At 42.7% G+C, this 15,210-nt stretch overlaps 1 protein-coding gene across 1 annotated transcript in view; it reads right to left on the reverse strand.

Annotated features, from left to right (window-relative positions):
- NYAP2 (neuronal tyrosine-phosphorylated phosphoinositide-3-kinase adaptor 2) overlaps positions 1-15,210 on the reverse strand; it is a 136,172-nt gene that overhangs the window by 50,897 nt on the left and 70,065 nt on the right. Inside the window, exon 2 of the mRNA XM_035133461.2 lies at positions 13,280-13,581. Coding sequence (XP_034989352.2) covers positions 13,280-13,581 — 302 coding nt within the window. The remainder of the gene's footprint in view (positions 1-13,279; positions 13,582-15,210) is intronic.

Genomic DNA, 15,210 nt, shown 5'->3' on the forward strand with positions numbered 1-15,210 from the left:
ATTTTTATGTTGATGTTTTGATGGATGTACCCCAACCTGAGATCATTTGATGGAATCCAGGCTTTGAAATGTTTTAAATCACATTTTTATTCAGGTATTTATGGAATAGAACGCTGTTGTTCTATAGTTTCACAGAATCCAATTCCACATTCCATCTTTCACATCATACTCCTGACACCCATATTTGGTAGGTTCATTGATATGCAACCCCAGTTTTCTTACCTGCAAATCCTTTTTGTGGGTGGGTGGAATGAAGTCCTGTATACAAGGACTCTAAAACACCATATGCAGGGTGATCTTCACCCACCTTTCCTGGCGGGAGGTGGGTGGGGAGCAATAATGACCGCATAACTCCCTACAATCCTTATCCAGGGGCATACCCAGGATCAAAACTGGGGGGGGGGCAAGCCATGGTCATTCAGGTTGTGACATTTCAGCACGGAAAAGGTGAATGAAACCAAAATTTAAAGAAAATTATATATAATTATAGCAGTGTTTTATTACGGTAGTTATTACAATTATTTGCTTGGAAAAAAATTAAATTTTTATTCTAGTTACATGTCTTATACTAATATCATTTTTTCTTGGGTTTGAAGAAAACTTGTTCAAAACTTTCGTTTCAACCCAGTCCTGATTTTCCTTGAAGAATTTCCAATGGACGCTCATCAAACTCAACCCAGTCAGTCTGTCCTCTCCCATTGTACTTCTGAGCCAGGTCTTTACCCTTTAAAATTTAATTTTCTACAGAAATTACTTAAATTACCTTTTTGGAACCAGTTTCTTATATCCATTTAGGCAGCCTCGATGTCTTCTTAATGTAAATAAGAAGGTAAACTAATAGCGGGCGGCTCACTTTAGCGGCGGGCGGCTCAGTTTAGTGATGTGGAACTCACTAGACCCCTCTAGAAGATTCCCTCTTCACTCTGCTAGAGGCCGCTAGAGATCTCTCCCTCCCTTGAATCCCAATGGCTGGCTGACATAGATTCCTCTACTAGTCGCTAGGTGGCTCTAGATACTTCTCGATTTTTACACCATTTCAGTGTGGTAAACAACGGATTATTCGCCATCACCCTACCAATTTTGTTTCATTTCATCACTTTATAACCATTTTAAAAAAATTTTTTGCTTATGGGGGCAGCTGCCCCCTGCCCCCCGCTGGGTACGCCCATGTCCTTATCCATGAGAATGATACACTACAGTCTGCTGCCATACCTGAAGCTTTCCAGTAACCAGCTAAAGGAGCTCTAAACAAACAAACAAACAAACAAACAAAATGACACATGGAGATCTCCGCTATAGTATAGGAAGAGAGAGAGCCTATTATTTTAATAATTATTTTATTACTTTATATGGAAATTTAGGGAAATTAAGAGATTTATCTATTTGAGGGTGGTAAATATACAAGTCTGCTCCAAAACCTAGAACTGGAATAGGAAACATGTTGTCCTTCAGATCTTTTTGGTCCCATCATCTCTAACTGTTGATCATGCTAGTCAGGGTTGATGGGAGCTGGTGACCAAGGCTATTTGGAGGTCAGTATGTTCCCTGTTCCTAACCTAGAGAGCTCAGTTCTTGAAACAGATCCGATGGCATCCCAACTGAAGAAGCAGACTGATAATGCAGGGCCGTCTCAAGCATGTTGGGCACCCTGGCGCCGTGGTGCGGAGATCACTCTGGCGCCCCCGTCCTGGTAGGCGCAGCAGCACAGCGCACGGCACCCCCCTGCTGGCCCAGCGCCCTGGCACCCCGCGCCACCCCAGCCTACCCCTAGAGCCGGCCCTGTGATAATGTATAACTTTTTTTAAGGAGGTATTTTTGCAGAGCAAAAGATGGGCAGAGCTTTCAGACATGCTTGCAACATGCTGCACTTAATTCTAGAAGTTCTGCTCTTTGTCCTCGCAACCTTTATGGCTCCCCCTCCTTTCCTGCATAAGAATAGATTGAAATACGAAATTATGTTGTGACATTTCTTTTCATGATTGCTCAGAGTGTGAGGGGAAAGGGCAATTAAAACAACAACAGCAACTAGTTTGTCATTTTCTATTGTGCCTCACCTGTTTACCAGCTTTTGAGACCTCCATATGGAGTTAATTTACTGTGCAATTCAGCCCACTTAGAAGAATGACATTAAGTGCACGGGAAAATTAAACTAACTCCTGCCTCCTCATTTATAAAGACACTGTGCCAATAGGTATTTTAAACCTGAACCACCTTTCTCTCTGCTTCCCCTTAAAAAAAACAACACAAAAAAACCCTGAAATGAAAAAGCTATTCTCTAGAGATCTCACCTGCACACATAGCACATAGAATTAGGCTGTGGTACCACACTTACTACAGGGCGAGTCCCATTAAATTAATCAGGACCCATGTCTGCATAAACATGCTAGGATTGCACAGTTTATCAGGCTATGCTTGGACAGATGTTGCATAGCCTATTATAGTGTGCATATGGGAGCGAATGGCTAATTTGCTCTGCATTGAACTCCTGATTTGCATTACAGTCAAAGCTGAAAATATACAAATAACTAGGAACTGAGGAGGAATATGTTTCAAATGGGTTCATACAAGGAATCTGGCAGTTCCAACCTGATAAAGCTTTGCCCACATTGGACCTGCTCTTGCATCGATCTGCTTTTATGCAAAAAGGAACAATATATTATACGTATAGTACATATAGTGCTGTATTTCTGCAACACAATTATATAAGTACAGTCGTACCTTGGATCCCGAACGCCTTGGTACTCGGACGTTTTGGCTCCCAAACACTGCAAACCCAGAAGTCATTGTTCCGGTTTGCAAATGTTCTTTTGGAAGTCAAGCGTCCGATGGGGCTTCCACGCCTTCCAATTGGCAGCAGGAGCTTCCTGCTAGCCAATCAGAAGCTGCGCTTTGCTTTCCGAACATTTGGGAAGTCGAATGGACTTCCAGAACGGATTCCGTTCGACTTCCCAGGTACAACTGTAATAATATATAAGAATTTTTATATAGTGGCATGCCTTCTTGTGTGTGTCTGTATATTGCCTGGTTTTTCTTTAGAAAATCTGGAGCATATGTGTGTACAATATGATATGCATAATGATGCATACAATAACACACATAATAGAATTGTGCGGATTTTTGATTTTTTTTAGCAAAATCGGTAAAAAAGTAACTTGCTTCTTGTCAAGATCAAGGAGAGTGATTGGAATTAGGAAAAATTTCCTGTGTTGTCCAATGCTTCCAGTCTTCTCCTCTCCCTTCCTCTCCCCTCTGCTTCAGTTGCACACCCTGAAAAGCAGCTTCAGGGAGCTAGGGGGCCCTCTAGAGAAGATTTGGGGGGGGGGCACACAGAGCAAACAGAGACAGCACTGGGCTCTGGATACAACCATGTGTTGATAAACTCAACACAGATTTTCAGAAAATTCCATCCCTAAAAATAACTCATTTCTTCTACTACTTTTCAGTTAGTTATAGTTAGAGATGTATCAGTGGTATATTCCTGCAATTTAAAAACATAGCCTAACTACCATGATAAATGCTGAAGACAGATTAGCAGCACAATTCTGTGGATGTTGGTTTGAAATTCAATCCCACAGTGCTCAATGAAGTTTACCCCTTGTGAATAGAATTGCAGGCAGTATAAATCAGCTGATATAGATACCATAGTACGGAATCAAAGTCACAAATGTCAAGGTTTTTTTTTTTCAAAATTGAAAAGGGCTTTATTTTGAAACTAAAACTGGGGTTGTTTTATGATTTTGAGGATTGTTTCAGAAGTAGTTTTAGCACTGTATACAGCATGGATGAAGACGTCTGCCAGTCTTGAATGATGATATATTGGATGGATCCAGACTTAATCTGTTTGAATCAATGGAACTTAGCTTAGTCATGACTAACTTGTCCTGCAGATCTTGCAAGCAATGTGAAATAAAGGGGAGCAAACACAATGGGTAATCACTGTTATTCTGCCCTTAATCTGAGAACTCCAGACTGTCTCATCTTCTTCATGAAATCAGGGACTCATATAGACTGGTAAAGAAAAAGCAATTTACAGTATATGCATTGTATGTGCAATATAACATTGTGCCATCAGATGGTGACGTGGAGTCCTGGTTTTTTCTCTACCTGTTTTCCCTGCTTAAATTTACAACACTTTAAACTAAAATGCTTCTTTGATGTGTCTAGATCCGGCCCTGCTTTCTGCTTCTCTGCTTATACCAAACTGAATTAGTTAACCTTTCCCACAATGAAGTATCCACCCACAGAGTGGATTACAAAATGACTGATCACTCTCTCCACTTAGGGTCCTTTGCCTCTGGACTTTACACTTTAGCACCATATTTTTCATCAGGACTGTGTAACTGAACAACCTTGAACAACCACAAGAAAATAATAAAAATTCATCAAAAAGGACACTGCGGCTCCAAGTTTTGTTTTTAACCAAATGGTTTGGAAAGAAGTTGTGTTAAGCCTTTCTTTAAAAACCCAGAGGTTTCTTTCTTTTTGGTGAGGGGGAACCCACATGTAGAGAAACTGTAAAGAGCTTAGCAGTTGGATTTTAGATTTCTTTGAGAGTTTATTTCAGAGAGAGAGAAAATATCAGTACTTTCTGATCAAAATGTTTTCACAAAATATGGTTTGTAACTGGAAAAATATTAACATTATTTACAGTTAAACACTTCCTTTCCTTCCATCCCCAATAACTGATGGGAATTGTATGTGTGCTGCTCCAGAGAAGCGGACACGGAGCAATGGATTCAAACTACAAGAAAGAAGATTCCACCTAAACATTAGGAAGAATTTCCTGACAGTAAGAGAATTTCCTGACAGTAAGAGAATTTCCTGACAGTAAGAGTTGTTCAGCAGTGGAATTTGCTACCAAGGAGTGTGGTGGAGTCTCCTTCTTTGGAGGTGGAGTCTCCTTCTTTGGAGGTCAGTAAGCGGAGGCTTGACAGGCATATGTCAAAAATGCTTTGATTGTGTTTCCTGCTTGGCAGGGGGTTGGACTGGATGGCCCTTGTGGTCTCTTCCAACTCTATGATTCTATGAAACAGGACAATAGATGAAGCCTAATGAAATTGGGTAGGCACAAAGCTGGTGCCAGGCTCTTTGCTGTCTGTGATAAAGAGGATGTCCCCTTTCAGTTCCACATAGAGAAGTCAGCTGGACTGGCAAGTGAATCTCAGGGCAGTCCTCCAATACTTCGCTACCACTTCCTGTCCCCCAGTATCTGCCACCTGAGGCAGCTTTTTCACTCTGACAGCACCAGCCATGCAGGGTCAAAATGTGGAAAGAGTAGATCTGCAAAGCAGAAGTGCTTATAATCACAGGGCTGATTTTGATCTGAATCCCCAAGTCAGTTCTCCAACAGATTTGGGTATTCTGATACTCTTCAGTTTCCTCTGGGCCAGCAGGGGCTACCCCCGCCCCAATGTCCAAAAAGCATGGAGGTGAAACATGGAGTCAACCACAGCCCGCACAACAGCTGGCTTCTCCTCCTCCTCCTCCTCCTCCTCCTCCTCCTCCGTGGTGGAGGTGATGGAGGAGGAGCCCGTCACTGAAGTCCCATGGCCGCCGTGTTTGGCTCCGCCCCGTCTCCTCCCAATGTCCTGATGGCAAGCATGTGGTGTCAGGTGTTACACGTGTGGCATCAGCACATCACATGCACAACCTTGGCCCCCCACAATCGGCCTCACAAGCTGGCGTCTCTGCTCTGTGCTGACCTTCTTACCATGGGAAAACATCTGCCATACGAGCAAGCTCAAAAATGGCAGATGCTGTTGCTTTGACCAAAGAGAACTATGCAAAGTTTAAACTCTGCAAAGAATTGCCCCATAAGCAAATCTGCAGTGGCATTAGGTGAGAAAGTATCCAATGAATCAAATAAGTATTAAGAGCAAAGCAATATGCATTTGCAGTCTCCCTGGAGATTAATCTGTGCATCCACAGATCAGCTGTAATTAAACTGATATCACTATGTACTCTCACTGTTTCCAATCAAGTGACAGGATTTCAAACTGAAAATTAGCAAGCTGCTAAAGATTACTTGTGAAAAACAGGATTTTTCCTGCAGGGACAGAGTGTACCAATATTCTCATGATGACCATTTTAAATATTAAAAGTCCTCCTGCTGTTATCTCCCTAATTTGTTTATCAATGTGTTATCTCATCACCACCTTATGCAGTTTGGAAAAGAAAAGAAAAACATTAACAGGACATACAGTTTTGTTGAAGGGTGACCAGAGAAGAAGAAGAAGAAGAAGAAGAAGAAGAAGAAGAAGAAGAAGAAGAAGAAGAAGAAGAAGAAGAAGAGAAGTAGAGTTTGGATTTGATATCCCACTTTATCACTACCCTAAGGAGTCTCAAAATGGCTAACATTCTCCTTTCCCTTCCTCCGCACAACAAACACTCTGTGAGGTGAGTGAGGCTGAGAGACTTCAGAGAAGTATGACTAGCCCAAGGTCACCCAGCAGTTGCATGTGGAGGAGCGGGGAAGCAAACCCGGTTCACCAGAGTCCACTGCTCTTAACCACCATTTGAGCATTTCAAGCCTGAGGCCTGAGGGCCTTCACTGAAGTTTTTCTTGATTGAATGCAGGGATGGGGAAGAAACTCAATTCAATTTGCATTGAAAGGTGAACCTGCCAAATCCACAATTTTTTAAAAAAACAATCTGTGAATGAAAGCATGACCATCCTTTGAAAAAAACCACACATTCCTGAATTTTGCAATGCAGTTCTCCAGCTGAGCAAAGTGTACAAGGATGCATAGATTAAGGCAAAGTGTGCATACAAATGCTTAAGTCAGTGACAACAACATAATGCATTGTATTAAGGAACGTTGTCTGCAAAACTGTGCCTTTTTTCAAAACTGCATGTGTTTATTATGAGAAGTTTGCAGTAAAATGCTGAATAATTTTTATAAGGATAAAAAAAGCACAAATTGCTGCAGAAACGTGCAGAACTGAATTTAAGATTGTAAAAATGAGAAACTGAGTTAACCCATGAATTGGCAGATTTGTTTTCCCCTCGTTGTGTGAAGAACATTTGCATGGAGAAAGAAGGATCCTATGGGAGATTCTGGCACCATCCTAAGGTGAGGTAGTGGAGCTGGAACACAGGAGCATTTAGCTCCAGAATTTACCTCATATCATTGAGGTTTGGGTGAAAACTTGTCTGTTTGCCCAATATGATATTGCTGTGGTGGTTGCTTTGTATTCTAATTTTCTCCAAGGAGCTCATGGTGGCATGCCCAATTCTTCAACTCTCCATTTTATGTAGAAAACAACCCTGTGAGGTAGGTTGGCGTTAGTGACTGGCCCAAGGTCACCCAGTCAGCTTCATGGCTGAGTGGGGATTAGAACCTTTACCTCTCAGGTCCTAGTCCATCATTCTAACCACAACACCACACTAAGGAGTCACCAGCATTATGCCACTGCTGCAGTTGAAGAGTCTGTGGTATGGCTCCTGGGGGTATATTTCAAAGATATGCTGTGCTGCTATTTGTTCTTATACAGCAGCGGAGCCGTATCGCTTTATATTGTGAGTGCAGACGGTGCTTTGGCTGAGCAGCAGATATTACATGATACAGCCGTACCTTGGAATTCGAACGGAATCTATTCCAGAAGTCCATTGGACTTCCAAAACGTTCGTAAACCAAAGCACGGCTTCTGATTGGCTGCAGGAGCTTCCAATCGGAAACTGCAGAAGCCCAGAAGTTCAGCTTCTAAAAATAGCTGGCAAACCAGAACAGTCACTTCTGGGTTTGCGGCGTTTGGGAGCCAAAACCTTCGAGAACTAAGCTACTCGAAAACCAAGGTACAACTGTATACAGGCCCGGCTCTAGGTGCAGTCCCGGTGGCGCAGGGCCGGCAGGGGGGGCCGCTCGCGGCAAAGCCGCATGGAAGCCATGCTGCGCGCTGCGAGGGCGGGGTGCCGGAGCGATCTCTGTGCCTCAGCGCCAAGGCGCCCGACCTGCTGGAGACGGCTCTGACTGTATAAGGGGGTTTTCAAGAGTGACACCAATAATGCCTCCTTAGACTGTGCTGCAGCACTTGTGAACAAGCAGAGGAGACCCATTTTCAAATTAAAAGGACATCCTAGCAGCAGTGTACATTTTCCTACTTCAGCTAAAGACACCAGAATTGCAAAAGCTCATTGAAACCCCCCTTGTGAATATGGCCAGGTCACAGAAAGGAAAGGAAAACATGAATAATTTTGAGGAAGTGTTCTCTTTTTAATGTATCGTTCTGGATGTTTTTTCCACAGCAATTGCGTAGCTGACAAACTTCTCTGTACTTTATTATACCCATTAGTCAAGTATTCCCCAAACTGAGCACACCTAGCAGTTTTGCACTGATCTGCACTCTCCATTCCGAGCATCTTACCCACAGTATTTAAAGGAGAGCATCCCATGGATACTTCAAAGAGGTTGTGCTACACCCCGGTTAGGAAGCTTGAATGGTAGTGACCTAGAGGCACTGTATCCCACATTTGGAGACATTGGTGTTATCCTTCTCACCCATCACAGCTTTTGTATGAACTTAAGCCCAGGTGGCGCTGTGGTTAAACCACTGAGCCTAGGGCTTGCTGATCAGAAGGTCGGCGGTTCGAATCCCTGTGACGGGGTGAGCTCCCGTTGCTTGGTCCCAGCTCCTGCCAACCTAGCAGTTCGAAAGCACGTCAAAATGCAAGTAGATAAATAGGAACCGCTACAGCGGGAAGGTAAACGGCGTTTCCATGTGCTGCTCTGGTTTGCCAGAAGCGGCTTTGTCATACTGGCCACATGACCTGGAAGCTATACGCTGGCTCCCTCGGCCAATAATGCGAGATGAGCGCGCAACCCCAGAGTCGGTCACGACTGGACCTAATGGTCAGGGGTCCCTTTACCCTTTACCTTTAAGCTCCCTTAAGCTCCACAAATACCGGTTTGCCACTGCAGAGTTGATGGAGGACATGGGGTTAGGCAAAGGTCAAATAGCTTTGGATGTCATTTTGATGTCAAACAGCAAATATCTGCCAAACATTCCCTGCATGTCCACAACTGGATGAAAATAAATATTTGGCAAATAGTGGACAAGAATGTAGAGGAATTTCTGGAAATAATAATAAGTGAAGAAAATCATAATTGGGAGGGAGGGAAAGAGAGAGAGCACACACTGGGAATTAATGAGTGAATAGGCTGGTCCAGAACCCATATATATATATATATATATATATATATATATATATATATATATATATATATATATATATATATATACCAATCTGCATAAATGAGCAAAGATTACATACAGAGCAGAGGATGTTTAAAGTGAGTTTTTATCCACACAATCCGCAGACAGGTTAGCGTATCTTGACTACGAGTGCTTGCAATCAGTTTCTCAGCACAACATAATTCCCAAGCTGCTAAGTACGTGTCATATATTTTAACACCCAACAGACAATGCTTTGCAGTGTTTGCAACTTTCTTGAATGCTAATGTGTATATAAGGTCTCAAAGGATGTGATTCCTATACAGCTTCAGTTAATGCAGTATATGAAGTGTTTGCGTTAAATGTTGGCTTTTAAGGAAATCAAAATACAAAATGGTAAAAGACAATAATATGTAGCAGAAAGTACAATCTCTCTGATTGCAATGTGTGCTATTGAAATCCTGAATGAAACCTCTAACATGCCTGAAGTTGTTACTTCAATACTGTAATGACTCCAGGATCTAGTATTCAGCTTGCTATTGATATGTAGATCAAAACACACTAAATTCCAAAATGTTCATAGTTAGCAGCACAAATAAATGTGAGGCATTTGTTTAATCAGAGTCAAGTGCTTCCTTTGCTTATTCTGGCGCCTCAAAAAACAACTGAAATTATTTTTAAATGATCAATAGCAGGTATAATGAAGTGGAAACTTTACAAAAATAATCAGAACCCAAAAAACGGGCTGTCTGTTTCTATTATGAAGATGGGAATATTGTCCTTATTCTAGTTTGCATTTGTGGTGACATCACATAGCTGAATGAAAATCTGGCACAACCCAACTTCCGCTATGCCTATTGCTAGGAAATAAACTGCTGATAAGCAAGAAGAATACTGGGTTCTACTAAATCTTAAGTCCTTCAAACACTAGTTGGTCATAAACAGGATGGGAACACGCCCCCCCCCAAAAAACCGTGACAGCTCCAACTCTTTTCTGATCTAACTCATATTTCTCTGCTGTGGCAAGAGTGCACTATGGGTGTTTGGCATCCTGGATGGGTTTGTAGCAGTGATTTGATAGGAAATGGTGTTGCTTTGGTGTGTGGGGGGCAGCAATTACTGGTATAGTAATTGCCTCTCCTAAAAGGTAAATGCCCTCAATAAGTCAACCACTTTGAGAGATTACAGTGCAGGAGAAACACTTTTGTCTGAGAGAGAATTATAGAGCAGCAAGAGGTACCTTTTCCATGCAGGGAGCTCACTTGAGATTGCACAAAGAGTAAAAATTGCCAGGAAAATGTTCAGCCTAAGCCCCATTGAAACAAAACAGAGTTGATCGAGAGTTGTGCTCTTGTTCAAATCCCATCCATGTTGATGAGCTGCCCAGAGGAGGAGATGTGACTGGCCAATTGTGCCATTACAAAAATAGTGTAAGCATTGTTAAAAGCCTACATGGGTCTATATCTGTTCCAAGTGAAAGACACAACGGCATCTACTGGAATCAGAATCCAGTAAGCACAAATCATTTTTACCTGCTGTTTTGAATGCAAATGGTCCTTATCTTTTCCTATACAGTGGTGCAAGGAGTCACGTCCCAGTGGCCAACCTTCTAAATTTCCTGGCCAGCTCCATTGCAAGGCAGGATAGTCCACCAAAACAAAAGTTAAACTGCTGAATCATGGGCAGCCAATGAGTGGAGCCTGCTCCTATGAATAATACTAATAATAATACTAATAATAATACTTTATTATTATTATTATTATTATTATTTATACCCCACTCATCTGGCTGGGTTTCCCCAGCCACACTGGGCAGCTCCCAACAGAATACCGTGTTTCCCCCTTTTTAAGGCGTAGTCATAAAATAAGCCATAGCAGCATTTCTAAGCATTTGAGAAATATAAACCGTACCCCGAAAATAAGCCATAGTGATAGGCGCTGTGTGGAAGAGAGCACTGAGCTCCCCGAGTCAGCAGCAGCAACGCCGGCCGCAGCAGTGTTTGCTGAGTCCTTTCTTGCTTTTGGGACTTGGTTACTGTGCTGGCTTGGGATGGTGTGTGTGCAATTGCTGTTGCTGCTTCGTGTTTTTCAGCTGGATTCTCTGGGTTCTAAGCACTTTCCCCCGTTTGTTTGCGAAGCAGCACTCGGCTGCAGCCCCTGCCTCTCCCGGCGGCTGCATCGATCCCCAGGAGGCTGCATTTGATCGCTATCTCCTTTTCTATTTCTTTTGTCTTTGAGCACCCGGCCCCGCCCCCTCTCCCCTTCGTGGAATGAAGAACGGAGTTTTAGCAGCATTTCCTCATTATAAAAAAAAGGTCAGGAACTTTTACTTTAACCTCAAAAATGGGATATTTCCTCTCTCTAAAAACAACTCTGACCTGAACACCAATAAAACGGGGGTAGATCACTTCCAGTTTATAAATCCGCAAGTAGATCGCAGTCTCCTGGAAGTTGGGCTCTATACTTTGGCTGATTGCAAGCCTTTGCATCTTTAAAAAACAAAAACCATGCGCTTCTCAGTCTTAATTTTCCTTTAATTCATCCCCCTATACCCTCCTCCAACCATTGCCTCCTTCCATTTATCCATTCCTTACCCCCCTCCCTCTCTCCCCACTTCCCTCACTCCTGTGCGATCTCATTGCTTTTTCTGTTGTGTTGTCTATTTTATATTTAATATTATTACCCTTTATGATGTTATTTTTTCCCTTGCGATAATTATTTATTTTTTATCTTTAACTAACTTTCCTTTCCATATTTTTCCATATATAACTCAACACTTTCCCATTCCTTCTTAACTCTTTGGATAGAGTGCCCCCCCCCCATTATTATTGTTAATTTTACAATTCCTGGATTTTTTATGGAACCGAACAGCTTGGGTGCTTCAGAATGTGCCTTCTGTTGCTACAGGGCTATGGGGCTTCACTATTTGACCCCCCCCCCCAGGTTGGGATTATTAAAGTAGTTCTGTGGGTCCCAGGGCGCAGAATCACCCCCGATCCTTTCCTTTGTCTAAACAGACCTCTTCCCCCCTGACTTTGGAAGGCTGTGCTTCAAGGGTGATACCAGGGGTTTTTTAAGACCTGCGCCTCTTAAGGATTGTTACGGTCCATAACTTCCATTGCTTTCTACAGGGTTGGGGGTTTAAAGCACTGCCACCCCCACCCCACCCTGCAGGTGCTCGGAACTGGCAGCGCCAACAACGCGCCCAGCAGCGCGCAGAAGAGAGCACTGAGCGTCCTGAGCCAGTGGGTCCCAGTTGTACCAGCACTTTTTTTAAAAAAAGACACCCCCTGAAAATAAGCCACTGTGTGTTTTTTTGAGGGGAAAAAGTTATAAGACGGTGTCTTAAAAAAGGGGAAACACGGTATTAAAAACACAATGAAACATCAAACATTAAAAACTTCCCTAAACAGGGCTGCCTTCAGATGTCTTCTAAAACTCAGATAGTTGTTTATTTCCTTGACATCTGATGGGAGGGCATTCCACAGGGAGGACACCACTACTGAGAAGGCTCTCTGCCTGGATCCCTGTAGCTTCACTTCTCGCAGGGAGGGAACCACCAGAAGGCCCCTGGAGCTGGACCTCAGTGTTTGGGCTGAACGATGGGGGTGGAGGTGCTCCTTCAGGTATACTGGGTATTTATACAATATTTTAGAGTTTCAAGTCTTACTATAATGCTATTTACAGCACATCTCCTATCAAGATACCACGGAGGCCATTTGGAATGGAGTTTGGTGTTAGCAAAGCGATGCAAGCATAAGCCATTTACACAATTAGAAAATGGAAGTAATATTTCAATTTATTTATTCTGTGTTTATTTTAGTTCTCAATCACTGTCAATAAAGTCAATGTGTACTGAACTAAGTGCAAACTCAGATTTGCATTTAGAAACTTGCTTTTACATTCAGAAATTTAAACTTTAATGTACCGTTATAAAAGGAGAATTTAGCTTTGGCTGGGAATGGATGAGGAATACGAACACTTGCATTTTTGGTGACAGAAACTGAAGAATACCTAAGTGCAGAACCTCCTCAAAGTTTGAGGAATACACTATTAACAAGTGACTGTTTAATAGTACCTTCAAAAGTAATCAGAAGCTGAGCATTTACCTTCAGTTCGGTCTGGAAACTTTCCACCCTTACTTGTTGTTCCAGCATTTACAGTTTCAGAGGATGTGCTTAGTTTGGTATTGGGATCTCGTTTCGGTTTCGGTGGGGGTTGTTTGCGGGAGCAGCCACTGCTTTCGTCATCGGTACCTCCAACAGAATGAAGCGACTGGGATCGCACGGAAAAGCCACTCGAACAAGGATGAGGCAGTCTGTCCTGAGGGGCGGGCATTGTCATAAATCCCATGCGGAAATGCTTGCCAATGTAGCTTCCTTCATTTCCTCTCACCACTTCACCACCTAAGCTGTAAGGAAAGTAAAACACACATGGATATACATGAAACTGATAAAGCCATTTGGACGGCCAACAAAATAATAATAATTATAATTCTCCTGTTAAGCAATTTACCCCTTAATTACAGGAAATGCTTTGAACTTATTTGAATACAACGGCTATAATAGTACACACACACACACACACACACACACACACACACTGCAACTAGTTATACTTTAGTTAAAATACAAATTGCTTACACAAGGCATAGATTCAGATTTGTTTTGCTATTGCCACTCCACCCATGCACCCACCCAGCCTAAACACCCATGAAATAGATTTTCCAGCTTTACTCACAATAGAAATTTGCTCTCACCACACTAGTTTGTTTTATTGATAAGAAATACATTGGAAAGAAAATAGAAGAAAACAGTGCTGAGTTTATAATGTAGAACCCCACTAATTGATGATATGATAATGGACATTCAGAAATCATAAAACAATGCAGCTACATAAGAACATGGATCATTCCCAAAATATAATATTGATTGTGCTTGAATTTTGCTGCCACACTTGCCTATGTCTCCTGCCACACCAGTTTGCACCACACCATTTGAGAACCACTCAATTCTAGACTGATTCTAGATGCATTCGGATCCAGGGTCTTACCCATAGGGACTAGGGGTGCGGGGCACCCTGGTGCCAGGCTCTCAGGGGCGCCAGGCCAAGAGTCTGGGGCCCGAGAGTTGAGTCCGGGGAAGTGCCTGTCTGTCGGATGGAGCGCCCAGTGGGCTCTTCTGCTGCGGGCAGCTCTGTGGCGCGAGTTTGGGGGCGACCGAGCCAACGAGGCACTGAGGCGGCCGGCCAACTCCGCCCTCCTGCATGCCTTGGACTGGGAAACCTGGAGGGGACGGGACGCCAAGCGGATCTTTGTACCCCGGCACTGCATATGCTTAAGACAGCCCTGTTTGGACCCCACACTTTCTGATGAGGTTATCCTGCCTTTCCCTCCCTAAACATGCCCCAGACAAATGAAGAAGGAAGTGGTGATTGTGATCTTGCTATAAGCCCGCCCACAACATTACCAGGAAAGTGCTGGGATGGCTTAAATCTGTTTTCAAATGGGCATTGTGGAGTAATGCAGAATCAATCTGCAACGAGCTTTTACTTTCAGAATGAAACCAGTTTCTCAAAAAGTGCTTTTCAGGGGCAAGCAAAATACACATTAGATCTTGACTGTATGTACAAGTACTCAGCCTCCATCGATTTGAAAATAAAATACTGTGTGCATGCAGCCTTACTTAATGAATTAAAGTTCTCTTGAGTATGACAAACTGCCATCACTAGAGAGCAGTAGTGTCCAAATACACAAACCAGGACATGTTTATGACACCAAACCATTTCTAGATCATAGTTGGTGTCACTTCCCCAGGGATGTCAAGCCCAAAAAGGTAAAAAGCAGCATTCATTAAATGCTCCTTCACAGTCTGAAACTTAAAATAATAAAATAATCTATGACTAATTTGAAGGTTAATTATGCCTCAGTTAATCTTTCTAAAAATTGTTCTGCAAATAAAGTGTGATCCCAAACTTCTATATAGCAAACAACAACAACAAACAAACAAACAAACTATTTATGTCACATTTTTAAAAAGAG

Source organism: Zootoca vivipara, chromosome 5 (assembly GCF_963506605.1).
Source record: "Zootoca vivipara chromosome 5, rZooViv1.1, whole genome shotgun sequence".
Classification (NCBI taxonomy): Eukaryota; Metazoa; Chordata; class Lepidosauria; order Squamata; family Lacertidae; genus Zootoca; species Zootoca vivipara.